Source organism: Anguilla anguilla, chromosome 7, assembly GCF_013347855.1.
Source record: "Anguilla anguilla isolate fAngAng1 chromosome 7, fAngAng1.pri, whole genome shotgun sequence".
Lineage (NCBI taxonomy): Eukaryota > Metazoa > Chordata > Actinopteri > Anguilliformes > Anguillidae > Anguilla > Anguilla anguilla.
The window spans coordinates 13,679,565-13,697,473 of NC_049207.1; the positions used below are offsets into that span (position 1 = coordinate 13,679,565).

General features: G+C 40.2%; 1 protein-coding gene across 1 annotated transcript in view; it reads right to left on the bottom strand.

Annotated features, from left to right (window-relative positions):
* Nucleotides 1-7,881: 7,881 nt before the first annotated feature.
* lrrk2 (leucine-rich repeat kinase 2) overlaps nucleotides 7,882-17,909 on the bottom strand; it is a 32,028-nt gene continuing 22,000 nt past the window's right edge. Inside the window, exons 39-52 of the mRNA XM_035425173.1 lie at nucleotides 17,340-17,452; nucleotides 16,316-16,506; nucleotides 15,837-15,997; nucleotides 15,038-15,208; nucleotides 14,472-14,572; nucleotides 13,984-14,181; nucleotides 13,615-13,808; nucleotides 12,802-12,874; nucleotides 12,033-12,223; nucleotides 11,193-11,345; nucleotides 10,403-10,626; nucleotides 9,656-9,736; nucleotides 8,721-8,855; nucleotides 7,882-8,278 (exon numbers count right to left, since the gene is read on the bottom strand). Coding sequence (XP_035281064.1) covers nucleotides 8,734-8,855; nucleotides 9,656-9,736; nucleotides 10,403-10,626; nucleotides 11,193-11,345; nucleotides 12,033-12,223; nucleotides 12,802-12,874; nucleotides 13,615-13,808; nucleotides 13,984-14,181; nucleotides 14,472-14,572; nucleotides 15,038-15,208; nucleotides 15,837-15,997; nucleotides 16,316-16,506; nucleotides 17,340-17,452 — 1,973 coding nt within the window. The 3' untranslated portion in view covers nucleotides 7,882-8,278; nucleotides 8,721-8,733. The remainder of the gene's footprint in view (nucleotides 8,279-8,720; nucleotides 8,856-9,655; nucleotides 9,737-10,402; nucleotides 10,627-11,192; nucleotides 11,346-12,032; nucleotides 12,224-12,801; nucleotides 12,875-13,614; nucleotides 13,809-13,983; nucleotides 14,182-14,471; nucleotides 14,573-15,037; nucleotides 15,209-15,836; nucleotides 15,998-16,315; nucleotides 16,507-17,339; nucleotides 17,453-17,909) is intronic.

Genomic DNA, 17,909 nt, shown 5'->3' on the forward strand with positions numbered 1-17,909 from the left:
GACGGGGCTTATATAGCCTACTGAGCAAGTCACTTTGAATAACACAAGGAAATAACCATAAACAAACATTCATTAAATTCGTTTTAGTTGTGTAAGAGGGACGCATCCAGAGTGCAACTTCGAGCTAACCAGAAGGGAGAGATCATTTCCGTTAAATGTTCCTCCTTCCGCAAAAATTCAACAACACTACTTAGAAAATACATCTCAAAAGTCATGTAACTTATAAGTACAAATATATTAAGAGAAATACGTAGCCTATCTGACATTTAAGCCCTTTTTCCGTGGAAAAAAAAACAGTCTGGTACGTTTTTGTATGGAATTAATTATCGGCTCATTTAACTTATGTAAAACTTCCATAGTCCTAATTGAGCCAAATTTAGATTTAAATTAAACCGTAAGGTCTTATAGGTCCGAGACACCTGCTAGATTTCCTATAAAGACAGGTGGTCTTGCATTATTATTCCATTCTTATCACACTGACTGCTGTCTTGATCTTGGGATAGTCTACCTCTTCCCAAAAGCAGCACCACATTCTTTGGTTGAGTGTTTTATGACGGTAAAGCAAATTGTAAAGCATTTTATGTAATAATTTGTTTTCCTGTTATTGCATTATAAATTATAACTGGAATATCAAACTGTGGAAAGGACACATCATGCACTGCATGAATTTGCTTTTTCTCTCTCTCTCTCGCAAAAACAGTTTGACACATTCAGCAGTCGTCGTCATTAACTAACTAAACTGTATTTCTGATGATAAAACTAGTATTAGCATTTAATTATAAAACAAAGTCAAGTACAAATGCTGATTTAATTAAGGCCCTTGTCTCTTGAAAGTATGTCATGAGTGATGTTCCTGCATTCTGAAGTCTGTTACTCCACAACATGAGAAATGTGCCAGTGTTATGAACTTGATGACCTGACATCTTCAGAAATGTGCTCTATGTCTTTACATCTGTGGTTTTTTTTTAGCTGATCCAATTAAAGACTGTGATGAATCAATAGATTCCTAATTAGGTTGTTGAAATTTTAGGTTGTTAAAGTGTTTAAGTTCTTTCATAATTTTTCCTTAAACTCATTAACACAATGCAGGTTTGGCTGCTATGCTCCACACAGAATGACACAAGTTGCGCAACACTCAAAGTGGCTGGCATGTTGACAGGTCCACCAGGATCAAGTGACCCCCTCTGGGTGCCAATCCAGAGTGTGGCCAATGGTTGGTCTAAGAGTGCTTTCACACTGGCCCAGGAGGGTCCAGACTTCCAACAGAAGACCCAGGAAGCTGAGCACAGAGAGGGTTCAGGCCTCTCTGTGCTCAACTTCCTGGGTCTTCTGTTGGAACTTGAACTGACACACACACACACACACACACACACACACACTATTTACTTATCACTGAAGGTTTTGCTCTTAATACATAATATATTTGTACTTTATGGATTCTAATGTTTGCTTTTTATGCTTCATTGAAAGGAGGTTGCGTGAAAGTGGTTATGCACCAAAGACCATGACTTTTCCTGTTGAAGAAACCTGTTTTTATGTAAAGCTGTTGAGTTCTTCCTGGTAATAATTGCCCTTAGCTACACACAAAAGTATTTTTGCATAACACCAAGTTTGGTAGAACATCTGAACGGTCTTTATATTAATATTTTGTGTCTGTGTAATTATGTTTTTGTTCATGTATATATGGGTGTGTATGTGTATGTGTATACATGTATTCATGTGTGTCTGTGTTCCTCTTTGTGTGATTGTGTGTGTCCATGTGAGTATGAGTGTATGTGTGGATATCTTATCAGGTTTGTGTGTGTGTGTGTGAGTGTGTGTGTGTGTGTCTAAATTAGTACTGAGTTGCGTGATGAGGTGCATTTCCCTGTGATGTATGTGCATTTGTGTTTAGGAGCATGTGAATATGTGTGTATGTGTACTGTATGGGTGTGAGTGTGGGCAAAGGGCTAACATCAGTATCTGTGTGCATTCATCCTCTCACTTTGCTTTTCCCACACCTCCACCACCTGTGCCCCTGCTCAGGTACACCTGTTTCTCCACCACCAGGCGGGAGATGTTGGCCTCACTCCATACGGCTTATGCAAATTTGCGACACTTCCGTACGGGCTGTTCAGGGGGCCCACCGCGTTCTGACACCTTATGGTCTGCGTATTGCATCCTTACTCTGCATATGCCGTGGCCTATCTGTATGATGTAATCATTCACAGTGACACCTGGGAGCAGCATGAGGAGCAGCTGGGGGCTGTGCTCCAGTCTCTCAGGCATGCGGGGCTCATGGCCAAAGTGAAGAAGGGTGCAGTTGGATTGAGGGAATCTGGGGTGCCACTTGAGTGGTGGCAGGTGCGTTCCCAGGTAAATAAAACAACAATGACTGCAGCCTGCCCACAACCCAAGATGAAAAAAAAAGTCAAGAAGGTTCTTGGGGGTGGAAGGCTATTATAGGAGATTTATTCTGGCTTTCCCACAGCTGCTATGTAAAAGCTGTGTAAGTTTCTCTGGATAAGAGTGTCTGCTCAATGCCTGGAATGTAACATAATGTCTGACCAGGCCCATGACAGATCTGACCTGGAAGGGTGCCTCAGATCCGGTCCAGTGGACAGAGCGGTGCTCGGAGGCATTTGAGAGAGTGAAACAGGCTCTCTGTGGTGAACTACTCCTCTGTACTTTGCTTTCCCTTTTTGTCTGCAGATGCATGCATCAGGTGATGGGCTGGGGGCAGTTTTGTCTCAGGAGGTGAAGGGGGTTGACCACCCCGTGCTGTATGTTAGCCGAAAGCTGTCTCAGCGGTAGGTGAAGTACAGCACAGTGGAGAAGGAGTGTCTGGCTATCATGTGCGTGGCCGTCACTCTCTGCTATTTTCTTCTGGGACACCCTTTCACCCTCTGCTCGGACCACCCCCTTCAGTGGCTCTACCACCTCAAAAATGCTCACACACAGATCACTCCTTGGTATCCAGCGTTACAGCCTTATCAGTTTAAGGAGGTGCATAGGCCGAGGGCACAGAGGGTGCTGGCAGACTTCCTCTCCCGGTTGGGAGGGGGGTCTGCTGTTGGTCAGATGGCTCAGGGAATGGGCATATGAGGATAGCTCCAGCAACAGCAATGGCTGTAGTTTGTGTTGTTTAATAAAGCCTGTGTGTCTCAGTACCTGGCATCCAATGCGTGTGTTCGCACGAACATGTTATATTTAGGTTCCAATATCCCAGACCTCTTGGGAACTCAGTCATGATCACACTTAATCCTACAAAATGACCGAAGTCTCTTTCCTGTCTTAACCGTAACAGTACCTTGTGACTTTCTGAATTTATGAGAATTTCGATATTCTGCATTTGAAAAACAGCTACTGTATACTGACTTCATTGTATTTTACTGATATCTAATCAGATAGCGTTGAAAATACTTTAATAAGAGGAGTACCCTCTTGTTATATTGGGGATGGGCAGGGTCCGTTAGTATGCAGCAATATAAATCCAGTAGGGGTAGGGCCAATAAAAGGCATTATTCTCTTAGGTACATAATATGTTTCATTTTGCAGTAATAGAAAAGAAGCTCTCAAGTTAAAAAAAAAAAACAAACAAACAAAAAAAAATGTCCCTACAGTCATGAAACTCAGTTTTAATGTTACAGGCATTTTATATGCTAGATATTTCATTTAAAAAGACACAGTGAAAATTTCTGTGTTAATATCACTCCACCCCAATAGATCACCCATAACCACAGCCACAAACCCGTGTCACAAAAAAGGGATTGCCTGTGTAACACGGGTTGGTATGCGCTGGGCCCACCCAGCTGCACTACACACGCAATACAGTTAGCGCACCAAGCTAAAGACCATGGTCACCAGGCTGAGATAGGAAGCACACCCTAAGTCAAGCTCCAGGGTCACCTTCTGTAGATGACTTTCCCATGCTCACTAGCACATGTGTACTCTGGCTGTGCATGAGATCATAATCCAGAGTATACTGGGGTTTTATGAACAATATTTTTTTTCTGGATTTCAGCACAGACTCTACAAAAAAAACCGAAAAGTTATAGTACTGCTTGGCACTGATACCGGTTTATGCCTTTTTTCATTTTAACTGCTTTCTGGCTCCACTTCTGTTTGCACAAAAAAGGTTTTTTTTTTATTTCAAAAATCAATTTTATTTCAACTAATGCAAACATCTGCACAGTCTGCTAACATCCTGAAATGAAATATTTGCTTTTAATAAACCCTGTAGTTTCCTGGAGAATTCATCAAAATGCTTTGACTGATTCAACTGACAATAAGCAAACACTGGTGTGTTTCATGAGATAAAAGTACACAAACGCCCTTTGCGGCTGACTGACAGTACACATTTCAGAGAACAGTGACAGGCCTACAAATACAACTGGCTGTTCCATGGTAAAATTAAAATATAAATATTAAATATTAAATTAAGCGTGTGGTACCACAAACAGATAACATTGAACAAGCCTACAGAAAACGTTTATGCAAACCATTATGAAAACCACATTACCTGAATCACGAAATATTCATAAACACTCTGCAGTCCCAACTTAAAAAAAAAAAAAAAAAACTATTATTTTTGCTTCAAAAAACAACGTGCAATATGAGATAACATTTTAAGCCAAAACTCTTGACAGTGTTCTGGAGTTTGATGTTGTATGAAATGTAGTATAAATAATCTTTGCTTAAAAAGATATATCTTACATTTATATGAAAAACACACAGTGTTCAAGGAAATTCAATGCAAATATTAGTCACAATAGCATTTCAGTTCCCATCTTATAGGCAATAAGATAAAATTATGGAACAAACAAGGAAATATTTATCATTTTGATTGATTGTTTTTTATTTCAACATTTGGCACACATTGAGAAAACATTTCTTGAAAGTACATCAGGTCAGGTGAAAGTAGCAGGCCTATACAATGTATGTTTCATTAATTGTAATATTTATATATAATTGTCTATTTAGCCACAACATTACATTTTTAGCCAAACCATGTCATACAACATACAATAGGGATATGTATTAGGTATTATCAGATATGATCAACACTCTCCACACAGTGTCAAATTGTGTGTGCTGATGATAAAATAATCCAATTCCAACACCTTCCATGATTAGTCACTTATACATGGGACATATACATACACTGACACAGTCATATGGATTTTCAAGCATTTCTGAAATTTATGGAACCAGTCAGTTTTTCTTCATTTTGGGCAGCTCTGGCACATCCTCATCCGCTCCTTGCACATACATCAGTCCACCAATAGAATTTGCCAGCACCTTCAGCACTGCTGTGACTGCTAGCAATGCACCAATCGAGAAGAGGATCAGTATCTTCATCTTTGAAAATGTGACCTCCTTCAACATCACGCAATACAAGCAATGCAGGACAAAGAAAGAGAACATGTACATTAGAATACACATTAAAATCAAGGCCTGTTCAGTGCACACATGATAGTATCACCACTTCTACAGAAGAATCCACCAGAACAATGGCTACATTTCAGCAAATGGTACACTACTGTTGTATTATCCTTTTTCAATGAGAGAAAGTTACTAGGCTCTGTAACAAATTAGTGTTACAGTAGCATAAAATGGCACAGTTTGCCTGTTAGACACAGTAACATGCATGCTTGACATATTAGCAAACTTTATAAAGCACAGCACTCCCATAAACCCTACTATTACGCTTTCCCACGTATATTGGGAAAATATTCTGTATCTGAAAAAATCTCCCTCCCTTGCCTGTATAAACACTTCTTCTTTGCTTACACACACACACACACACACACACACACACAATGTAAAAGATAAAAATGTTTAACATTTTACCTTGTGCTAGCCCTGTGCAGTCCTTAGAAATTAGTTGTCCGTCAGTGTCTTCGTCTTTCCTCTCACTTTGTAGTATTGTAGCAGTTCAGCTGTTTGCTATATCAGCTACCTCATTTAAATAGTAGAGACTGTAAGATTTAGAAGATTTGTAAGACAAAGAGAAAGTGTGAACACTTCACACGTTTTGTACCAACACATGATGAGGCCAAAATTCCTGAAATTACTTGTTTGGATTAGGAGAGATCTCAGTGCAAGGAGTTGCAACAGTGTACTATCTGCGTTACAATTTCAGTCATTGTTTTTTTTTTTTTTTTGCCTACAGATTTTAAATAATATGGTCTTTAGGGTTTACAGTTACAGAATTGTTCTAGGTCAACTTATTTGCATTTATCTGGTCAAGATATTGCTTGTAAGTGTTCACCGTTATATCATTTCCATGGCATATACAGTAAGTTATGCCATAATAGTTGCTGTATGACTGGTTAGGCTTGTGTTTTATTTGTTCTGAACTCATCCCATTATTTTCATATTACCGTGTCTATTGTAAAGTTGGACAACTTACAAGCCTTAAAGGATATTCAGTTTTATTGTTTGCTTATTTGTGAAATAGACCTCCTAGTAATGGCTTCCTTCTTTTTTAGGCCCACACCAGATAACACAAACTGAAACATGTGGTAGCCATTTTATGTGGCCTACACAGCAAGGGATACAATTAGTATGGTAGTAGCTCCCCGTCAATGGGGCCTAGCACTCTACTGTACACAATAAGATATTGATAACTGAATACAAATTAATGCAGTTATTCACAGTCTAATTTTACTTGCACTCACGGGACAGACAAATGTACAAACACACAAGAAGTCACAATAATTCCACGAAGACACAATGAAAAGGATCAGGTCAGATCCAAATGAACATGAACATTTTTCCCACTAATAAGAAAAAAGCTGAAGTACTTACTTGCAGAATTTAACCAAACTTGATCACAAAGGCCCTCTGCAGACAAAAGAAGAAGAGCTGCTTTTAACTATAAACAACAGGGTCTATCAATGTTTGAGGTGGGACAGAGAGGGCTTTTTAAGATGAGGGCAATGCCGTTTTAATTGGAGGGAAAGCAACTGAGGTCAGTGCCATCAACACCCAAGGTGTCAAAGGGGCAGTCCCTGGGGACAGTCCATGTATGTAACCTGAGATCAATGAGCAGGGGGGGATGGGTGCCCACAAAACCAGCCTGAACTGATAAGGGGCAGTTTGGAATGGCCCTTTGTTTGGCTAAAGGTAAATTGTCTCAAGTGCTCACAACATGATTTCAAAATTTAAAAGTTAGTAATGACTCAAACATTTTCTGTAAATTTCAGTAGGGAAATCAAGGTAAACCAGAAAGCCCAAAATATTGAGTAATGTAAACAGAAAAAATTAAACCCAATTGCAAATAGTGTGAAATTAATAATCAATATCCTCACCAAACCTCTCTGAATGTTAAAATTTGATTAGGTCCAAACTGGATTTCAAACGTGCCTACACATTATATGGAGCACAAATTTATGTGGAACTGATTCTCTGTTCAATGTAATAGAGCCTGTTAAAAAAAGAAAAAATGCTGTCATTATCCAGAATGACTAATCCATTGTAATCAATGCTATTCACAATAAAACAGGGAACAAAATCTTTAAAATGTATGTTAGCCTACATATATAAATTAATTTCACAGAGAGTGAAATGTATCTGAATTGTACTGATTTGTATTTACAACACATTTTACAACACCTTAAATATAGGTCTGTGCTAGATTTTCGTATAAGAATGATTGTAAAACAAATGCATACGTTTAAACAGTTTTAAGTGATTAAGGAAATATTCACAGCCAGAGCACATGTCTGTTTAAAAACTGGTGAATTTCCCTCCCCAAAGGTACTGTATAATAACCTTTCTAATGCATACAGGAGTTATCACAGAATTGGACTCCCACATAAATCTATGAGAAAACATTTTACATAAAAAAACAAAAAAAAAAACAAACACATTATAACATAACACATAAAATACACAAAATGGCATAAAACATGGTTTATTGTGACCACATGCAAATTACAATGTATACAAAGTAAACACTATGCCATCCACTTAAGCCTGCTAACAGACAACAGCACTGGGTGTACTTATTAACATGCACAAGAACATGGCAGATGCTTTTTACAATTGATAAATAAATTAAAATCATAATTGTCAGTTGCATTCTGTATTTTGCTGTAAAAGTGCTTTCTTGGGCTTTTTATAATGGAACTTGTAATGTACAACATAAGTATTACTGTCCCTTTTCATTTTCAATGCATATCAAATGTAAAGTTGTGCAATAACACAAAATCACTTAAACCTAATTTCCCCATGTGTATAGCAGATTTCTCTCCAATAATCTTCAAGCAGGTCTTTCTTTCCAAATATAGCTCTGTGAAATGATAAAACAATGCCGATGAACCACACATCTCTGTTCAGAAAAAGAGGTCTGTAACAGCAGGGCTAACAAAACACATAAGCATACAGCAATGTATGCTGTCAATCAATCCCTAGCCAGGAAAAAAGAGTGAATGCACACATCATGTCTGGTCACAGAAGTGAACTTTAAAATACTGCCTTAAAATTGATTCATTAACACTCTGCCCTAATTTAATAAGCTTATTAACTTATTCTGCCATAATTACTATGAATGATGTCCTCAAGGCAATCATAGTTCTGTATTAAATAAGAGTACCAAGTTCTGCTAAACTACCTTGCCAGGGAATGCCAGCTAAGAAAGTGCTATGAAACAGATCAATGTGTGAAACAGCAAAGTGGTTCATAGACAAGCTGCATGTTTGCAGAGATAATGACAGTTTGGCACTGACACATACCAGGTCCCAGAGCTCAGTCGTACAGTGATGCTCTCATTTTATCTGCAATCTCTGATCTCATCTCGCTGTGTTTGAGAAGGTCTTTAATCTCCAGAGGAAGAGCACTGTTCCACATAAGAAGGACAGATTCATCATCTGTGTGTGTGAGTGAGAGAGAGAGAAAGAGAGAGAGAGGTGACTTCAAACCTACAATGTTACTTACAGTCTAAACCTCAAAGGTTGTTCTTAAAAAAGAACAGCATAGCACAGTAAAAAAATATCAATCTAAACAACCTGCATACAGTAAGTACCTCTTAATTAGACAGCCTGCTAAACGCTAAAATGAAAATTACAATGAAAAATATTGTTAATGTAATGTACATACTTCCTATTACAGTATGAAATACTCTAAATTTTCCTGCACCAATTTGAATGGTACTTGCAGAATATTTTCAGGTTACCAACATGGCAAATGACCTGCATTACCTATACAGAAAAGCATTTTCATTGGTTGGAGTGGTTGTTCCACCAATTATGAATCCTCAGTCTCTATGTTCCTCTACATCTTACAATATGTTCTTCTCTGGGAAACCCACCTCTGCAATGTTGTTTTAAATTAGAAAAGGCAATTGCTTGTAAATTCTTACATGATTAAAATTTTAGACCATAACTCGACAGCAAATTTGAAAATACACCTTCCCAAAAATAAAGAATTGTGAAGGGGTCACACAAACATATCTATACATTAACTGTTTACTCTTTGGTGTTGCCATGGAGTATCAACTCCAAGGAGGATCAATGTAAGGATGTGCTATTAATTATTATGGTACAGAGGTTATAAAGACTTTAAAAAAATACTTATTCCCCCCAGAAACCAGCCAGATAGATTTCCTATAAAGACTGGTAAGGTCCTTAGTACTATTATAATTATTATAGTAGTATTATTCCCTTCTTACCACACTGACTGCTGTCTTGATCTTGGGATGGTCTACCTCTTCTTCCCAAAAGCAGCACCACATTCTTTGGGTTGAGTGTTTCTATGATGACAAAGCAGTAAATGCACAATTGCAGGGAGTCAAAGTGAGTACAAAGCAAATTGCAAAGTACTTTACGTAACAATTTGATTTCCTGTTATTACATTATAAATTATAAATGAAATATCAAACTGTGTGGTTTTCTTTCCAACCACAGTTGCGATCCCAGAATTGTAACAAGCTGCAATTTTTCTTACTTAGGTGCTTTTCAGGTAAAGAGATCATTTACCCTCGTATGCAACATTATGTCAGAAATAGTTATTCATGCCATGAAGAATAAAAATCCAATGTTCACCTTGTGCTTAATGTGCTATACTGCAAAGAATCACATTAAAGAAGTCATTTTTTAACTGATCAAATTAAAGAGTGGTGAAACAATTGGCTCCAGATTAAGTTCCTTAACCTTATTAACACAACACAAGTTTGGTTTGTTATCATTTGCATGGTCTTTGAATTCATTATTATCTACCAAATGGTTCATTTAGTGGCTATATAGTGGCCACACATTCACCAATTAGGAGCAGACTGATTCGCCTCAGTCTTTAGTTTGATTAATTAACAAATTTGTCACCTCTTCTTATGCAATTGACAGTATCGGAGATTGGGAACCGTTGCTTTACATCATGAGAATTGTGCCAATGTTGCGAGCGGCGCAAGAATATGACGCACCCACATATGCCACTGCTATGCTCCGCACAGACTGGCACAGGTGGCGCAACACTCTGAGTGGCTGGCATGACGTCAGGTCCACCAGGATCACATGACCCCCTCTGGTGCCAATCCAGAGTGTGGCATTGGGTTGGACTAGGAGTGCTTTCACACTGGCCCAGGAGGGTCCAGACTCCTGAACCCTCTCTGTGCTCAACTTCCTGGGTCTTCTGTTGGAACCGTACCTGACACACGCACACACACATACCCACACGCCCAAAATTTACTTATCACTGAATGTATTCGTTCTTAACACACATTATGCTATAGATATGTTATACATACAACATATTTGTACATTAGAGTATGCACTCTAATGTTTGACTAGAACATGACTTTTCCTGTTGAAGAAAACCTGTTTTTGTGTAATGCTCTGTTGAATTGTACCTTGTAATAACTGGCCTTGGCTACCTCCGAAAGTATTTTTGTGTAACAAGTTAGCTAGAATGTCTACATATTTATGTTAATGTTCACGTGTGTCTGTGTAAATATGTTTTTGTACATGTACGTATGGGTGTGTATGTGTATGCATGTATTCATGTGTACGTTTGTGTTCCACTGTGATTGTGTGTGCGCATGTGAGTATGAGTGTGTGTGTGTGTGTGTGTGTACGTTATGAGGTAGATGTGTGAGCATGAGCGTGTAAATTAGTACAAAGTTGTGTCATGAACTGCATTTCCCTCAGTGATGTACCTGCATTTGTGTTTAGGAGTATGTGAATGCATCAGCACGGTGTGTGCAAGGGGCTCACGTCAGTATCTGTGTGCAGTCGATGAGCTCGCTTATCCTCTCACTCTTCTTCTCCCACACCTCCACCACCTGCGCCCCTGCCTTGCTCAGGTACACCTGTTTCTCCACCACCAGGCGCGAGATGTTGCCCTCACTGCTCCACCTGTTCTGCAGCCTGTGGAAACTTCAATTCACTCATCCTGCAAACCAGGACTAGGACTCTTATCAGAGTAATCAGCATATAGACATAGTAAATTACTGTACCGATGTGGTATGGTTTATGAATATTGCTTTCACACAGAGTGGTATTCCAGTTCTAACCTAATGCCCTCTTCATGTGTAACTGAGGGGAGAAACAAGGCATTAAAAATTCAATGGCTTTCACATTGGTCATATGATATCTGATGTAGTTTCTATATTCAAAATAGAATAAAAAAATATAAAGGCACGGCTAATAATCCTGTCTAAGGTTATTTGTTTGAAAATGAGACAGTCAAAGCCTAAAAATGGAAGTATAACATAATTCTGAACAGTATAGAACTTGTCCACAGCATATTAACAAATGTTAGCAAACAAATCATTGATGAAGTTGGACAGTGCTATTCTGCCATCTTTTTGTTTGGTAGATTTGTTTGTCTACTGTAACTTCGCAACCTGGGAACCTGGAGTGTGAACTGCACTTCCTGCTCAAATTCATATGCAAATCCACTTCTGAGTGCAAACAGATGGTCACTCAACAGTCTCTTTTCCCAAATTCTTGTTTACCTTCATTCACATAACCCTGTTAACACATTTTTTTATTTCTAGAATTTTCCTCATAAAAACAACTACTGAAAGCAGACCCTCCCAAAGATACACTCACGGGTACGTGTAGTTTGGTTTGGTATCGATGGTCTTCCGGACATCGTAGTCTTCAGTGAAGGACAAGACTCGGGTCCCGCAGCCTCCCCAGACAGTGGTCCGGTCCAGGGAATGACCCGATGAGCCCAGACCCATCAGTGGAGTGTTGACGTCCCCAATCTGAACTGTCTTCATGGGCTGACCGTTCTCACACTGCGGTCGAAAATCAGGAACACGGAAGTGTTACGCAGCGGTGGAACGTCCGACACCTCACAAAGTGTCAAATCATTTCCTCCACTCAAATAATCCAGAATCTGTGCCAATTATATGTAACATTTACTGATGCAACAATACTTTGGAGTTACCTTCAGAAACAGTTACCGTTTCCTGACGTCATAGTATTTTCCTTCTGATATCTGATCAGATAACAGTGAAAATACTTTATTTTATAAAAAAAACTGTATTATATTACTTATATTTGGGATGGGGAGGGTCCACCGGTATGCAGCAACGTAAGTTCAGTAGGGGTATGAGCAATAAAAGTAATTATCTGCAGTACAATAATATGTTTTCTATTGCAGCAATAGAAAATAAGCTCTCAGATGAAAGTTAATCAAACCAAAAAAAAAAAAACTAGAGTCATGGAATTCAATGTTAGAGTCATTTGATACACTAGATATTTCATAAGAAAAGACACAGTGAATAAAAATACAGTCTCTAAGATAAAATGTCAGGACTGTAATAAAATACATAACCAGCGTCCCTGCATTACTATAACTCCAGTACATTACCTGAATCACTGAATCTTCATAAACAGCCAGTGTTCCGTCTGCAGTCCCCACTAACAAATAATTCTTCTTTTTGCTAGAAAAAATAACATGGAATATGGGAGAACTTCACATCAACACATTAGCCTCAGCCTCAGCTTGTAACTGTACCTGCCCTGGCTGAGGACTGTGGACCATTGATTACAGACACTGGTTCACCTGTCTACTCTGCCCCTTCTGTGGCTAACAGATCATAGCCCACCTCTCTTCTCCACCTGTACTAAAGTTAAAATAATACTGCCTCAATTGATATTAACTTACATTTGTTTATCACAGAGAATTTTACAGCTACAGACCCAGAAACCTGTCAGGCAGAAAAGATGCATGGGTTGAACTGTACGATTGAAGAAAGCTAAGGATATTGATATCGCATCAGTGAGGAAACACCGGAAGGGGAGCACTGGTCTTTCTGATGAGAAAGTGGCATCTGAATACTCAATTCAATGGAAACCGCTTCTGACACTGTTAAAACTAAACACATCCATCAACATGTCCATTTAAAATGTGTTTTTACATGAGCAGGTAGTCTACGGTTTCTATTTCGTTCCTCTCAAAAAAAGTCACCGTAGGACCCTAACATGCAGTTACAGATGCTGGGAAGCAGCCTTTTCCCATCTCAAAAAAAATGTTTTTGTAAATCTTTTTTTGCAGAAGTAATAACAGCAAAAATGACAAGATTTTTGAAAAAGCATGCCTGTGTATGCTACTTCTGAATTCATACTCTGTTCACTGATCACTGGTTCTTTGTCTGTGATGATTCTGATTGATAATGCTCACCTGTGTTGAGGGTGTGAGTGGTAGAAGAGTGAAGTCACAGCATCAGCGACGCTCTGCAGATGATGTCGTTTTGATGCGTCCAATGTGCTGATGACTATCAGAGCACCAGACTGTGTTCCTGCCACCATCCAGTCAAATGACTCTCCTGGGACTGGCACCATCACCAGGCATAGGACAGGACTGCTGCCAATCGGCTGTTGGGGGTGTATCAACAATGTGACTAATGGACAATCGCGTTGCAGGAGAGCATGTGCTTCTGCTGCAGTGCTCCTTGTGTGGGAACATGGTGGCAGCAAACTGAGAGGCATAGCTAGCCATTTTCCAAAAGAAAAAGAAAAGCTGGACGGTAAAAGTGCAGAAAGTACAAACCTGTGAGGCGAGTTTGCCAGATCCCAGCTCCACGGAGGCGACGTATCCCCGCCTCTGACTGCTGCTCCCACCGCCGACCCAGACGAGCGGGCTCCCTCCCCCAGAGGATGCCGCGAAACACTCAGCGCTGGACACCCCACACACCTTCACCTCCTTCATCAGGCACAGAAGCTCTCCTGAGTTCAGCCTGTCAAACACCTGGAGACGTGCGCCACAGGTGAGTTCACCTGCCACCCGTACGGACTGTAAGACCTAAATCAGACCTGCAGCTGAGTACACCAATCACACACTGCTAACCTGAGACCCTGTATCACACACCTGGAAACATGTCCCACAGCAACATTCACCTGTCACATACCCAGGGACATTTCATCAAGGTGAGTTCCCTTGTTACATACAGGTGCCTGGTGAACCTCTGTTACACATTGTCACATTAGCTCATCTTGTTTCCCTGTTTCCTTGGATTGGACGCTGAGCCACACCCCTACCTGTCGAGATGAGGGTCTATCTTGGGGGTTCTCCCTTAAGCACTCCCTCATCAGGCTCTCCAACCTGGGCCACGGAGTGCAGCCATAGTGCTTCACTGGATCTGAAAGGATAGCAAGCCACAATCAATCAATCAAGCAATCTACATTTTGTGCAGCACCACTTGAAGACTGTAACACTGCACTTCATAACAGAATGAATATTTTTCCTGTGAGAATTAAAAAAAAGAATTTCAGCCAATTTTGGGGAATGTAGAAAATTCCGCTCTTAAAATGCGACCAATAAAAAATGGTTAGATACAGTACAGACGGGAGACGGTAATTAAACAAAGATGCAGGCCCAAAATAGGGTATCACTTTTAATATTGACAGGGAAATTCAGGTCCTGTAACAGCCAGAACTGTATCACTGACAAGAGTGACGCTCATGTAGGCCATAGAAATGTGGTTATTCAGGGTTAGATAGGATTCTTCACTACAGCATTAACATTTGCCTCCATGCCACAAAAAATGACATGACCCCACGTTCAGTTCAGAAATGGACTACTTCCTTTCACACTAAGACAGTACCCGGCAGCTTCCCCTGAACGGCGATCTCCTCAAACTCGCTGGGGAACTTCATCCCATCTGTGATACGCTCCCCGCAGGTCAGGAGGTCATACAGCAGGAGGCCAAAGGAGAACATGTCCGCCTGCTGATTGTAGATTACACCGCCGCGAGCAACCTCGGGCGCTCGGAACCCTGCGGAGCACACAGACCATTTCAAGTCACGACAGCGTCCGGTCATTTAATCATGCTTTACAACTGGCCAAAAACATGCTGCAATAATCATGTCTTTTATAAGACCAATGTTTGATGGAATGATTCTAAGCAAGAAGCTAATCTTATAGCTTGGTGTGTTTTTTTTGTGTCACAGTCTGGTATATACTTCGGTTTAAGTGTTACAGCACTGTAGTATTCATGCTATGCTGTGGAATTAAGTGGAAAAAATTACACAATCTGAAAATCTTATCATCCAAAAGTATTTTCAAGCAACAGCCATAATGTGCCACTTTCTAGATATAAATATAATCTTGCTCAAGTAAACCAGAACTCAAATATAACTCAGCTATGCATATTGAACCATTACACTCCTGAATAATTGTGTTGAATAATTGTGAATCAACAGAAATAACAGCAGCTGGGGAATTAACAATCAGACCTCTCCGATTTAGAGTCTAAAGTAATGTGTAGATGCATAATGACTGAGTGTTTTTCCAGAGTATTAACATTAGTACCACAGTAGAGATAGCTGCAATGTGTGGCAGACTTTGGGGAGATTGATATGACTGAGGGACTGATATATTAGCAATGAACTAAAGGACAGTACCAGGAGTCCCCTCTGAAGTCCTGACCCCCATGCTGCCGCAGTACTGGGCGATGCCATAGTCCGTGATCTTGGCGATGACCTCTGAGTCTGTCTTCAGGTTGAACAGCAGCACGTTGTGAGGCTTCAGGTCTCGGTAAATGATCATAGACGCGTGAAGAAACCTGTCGTGAATGAGAACGCCGTTACAGGGAAAGATCCTCAAAGAAAACGCAAAGCTGTGCTAAGGCCTTTTATCAAAAGAAGCACTTAACAAAAACAGAGGGCTGTGTGTAATCCCAGCCAGAAATGCGCTTGTAATAATAATAATTATTACAATTTCTTGAGAGCAGTGGAAATTCAAAGGAGATTTGAGGCGAGTTCATAAAGCTACGAGTCCAAGTGAACCCCACATTATCTGAGCACAGGAGAGCGCAGCGAAGCCTGCCTCGTGTGGGCATATTACGCGTGCCAGTCTGCCGCGGGCACCGCCAGTCGGCTACCTGAGTCCGTCCGCCACGTGCAGGGCGATCCTGTGCTGCAGCTTGTGGTGCAGGCTGCCGTTCTCATGCTCGAACAGCGAGTCCAGGGACCCCCGCGGGGCCAGCTCCATCACCAGCATGTGCGGGGACGTCCCAGCGGCGAGAAGAGACACCAGGCTGGGGTGACGCAGGCGCCCCAACACTGCCAGCTCCTAGACACCACACACAAAAGCTGCCACTGTCACTGGACTGTTTCATCATAGCACAAGAATGCTCTCACATTTCTGAATTTGGTTCAGAACATTTCAACGTATAAACAATATCTCGTCTTCACACACAAAACCAAACAATTAACAGAAATAGAGCCTTTCCCAGTTAACAACCATTTATAAGCCTCGATTTAATAATGGCGCAGGCAGATAATTTGACTTACTGGAGTGAATCAAAGACCGAATCTCATCAATTATCTAACCCTCTCTATGTCGTACCACTAAATTGAACTTGAGGTCTACAAACCCAGCAACTGAAGAAACGAAGAACAAAAGGTCTCTAAAATAATTTCTCAAAAGAAAAATCCAGAAGGAGCACTTCAGGCAAATCATAATGACCTTTAAAACCTATTGAGTTTACATAGTGTAGTGTGTACCCTGGTCATGCTTACATTAACATGGCGAGAAGTTTACATTTTGAGTTCACCGAAAAAGTGGCAGTTGAAATTGTATTTGATGGTTCGCTAATCTCTGGGATATCCACACCTGATAAGCAAATAACATGACAGGAAAAAAAAAAAAAACAATTTCAATCTCCATCTGACTGTGGTGATATCAGTCAGGGTGACAGGTGAACTCACCTGTAGCGCATGCCTCCAGATGGAGGAGGTAGGATCAAGTCATTTTACTGTAGATGTACGTAGTAGTAAGTTTGGAGTTATTTAATCCAACTTTCTGCCTTCTTAATTATTTAGCTGTGATGTTTGTTCTTTCCATTTTTACAGACTCACTGCAAACGCATGAAATAAGCGAGTAAAACAATGAATCCAGGTTACCTGTCTCAGGAGCCTGTGGAGGTAGATGTCCGATGCATGCTTGCTGAAAATTTTCACAGCGACGTCTTCATTTTTATACACTGCTCGATAGACTGCGCCGAAGCCTCCATCACCTTCATTGAAAGATGAAAATGTTTTATTATTCACAAATCTGAATTTACTCTTTATGTATGTTTTTCACAGGTGAATAAAAATTCTGCCATGAAATTTAAAAAAAACTTCTTCTTTACTTTTTCTGGATATTGAATGTGCTGATCAAAGTTCAGATCGTGTTCCTACCTGGGTTGTACCATAAGCCTTGCTACCTAGTTGATACTACATATTGTCAGTTTTCCCCAGAAAGTTGGACTACCCTTTAAGGAATCCAAATTTCACCAGGAGATACCTTTTCAAGTTGTTCAACCTGCCACCTAGTGGATTTGGACAACATCTTCCAGGCAGGGAACCGTGAAACCTAAAATTCTGTCCCTGTGCACACCTTGACATGGCACCAAGTATTTAAACGTGTGTTGAGGTATTTCTCTTTAGTCCCCCATCAACACTGCATCAGAATATCATGTTTCAGGGCTC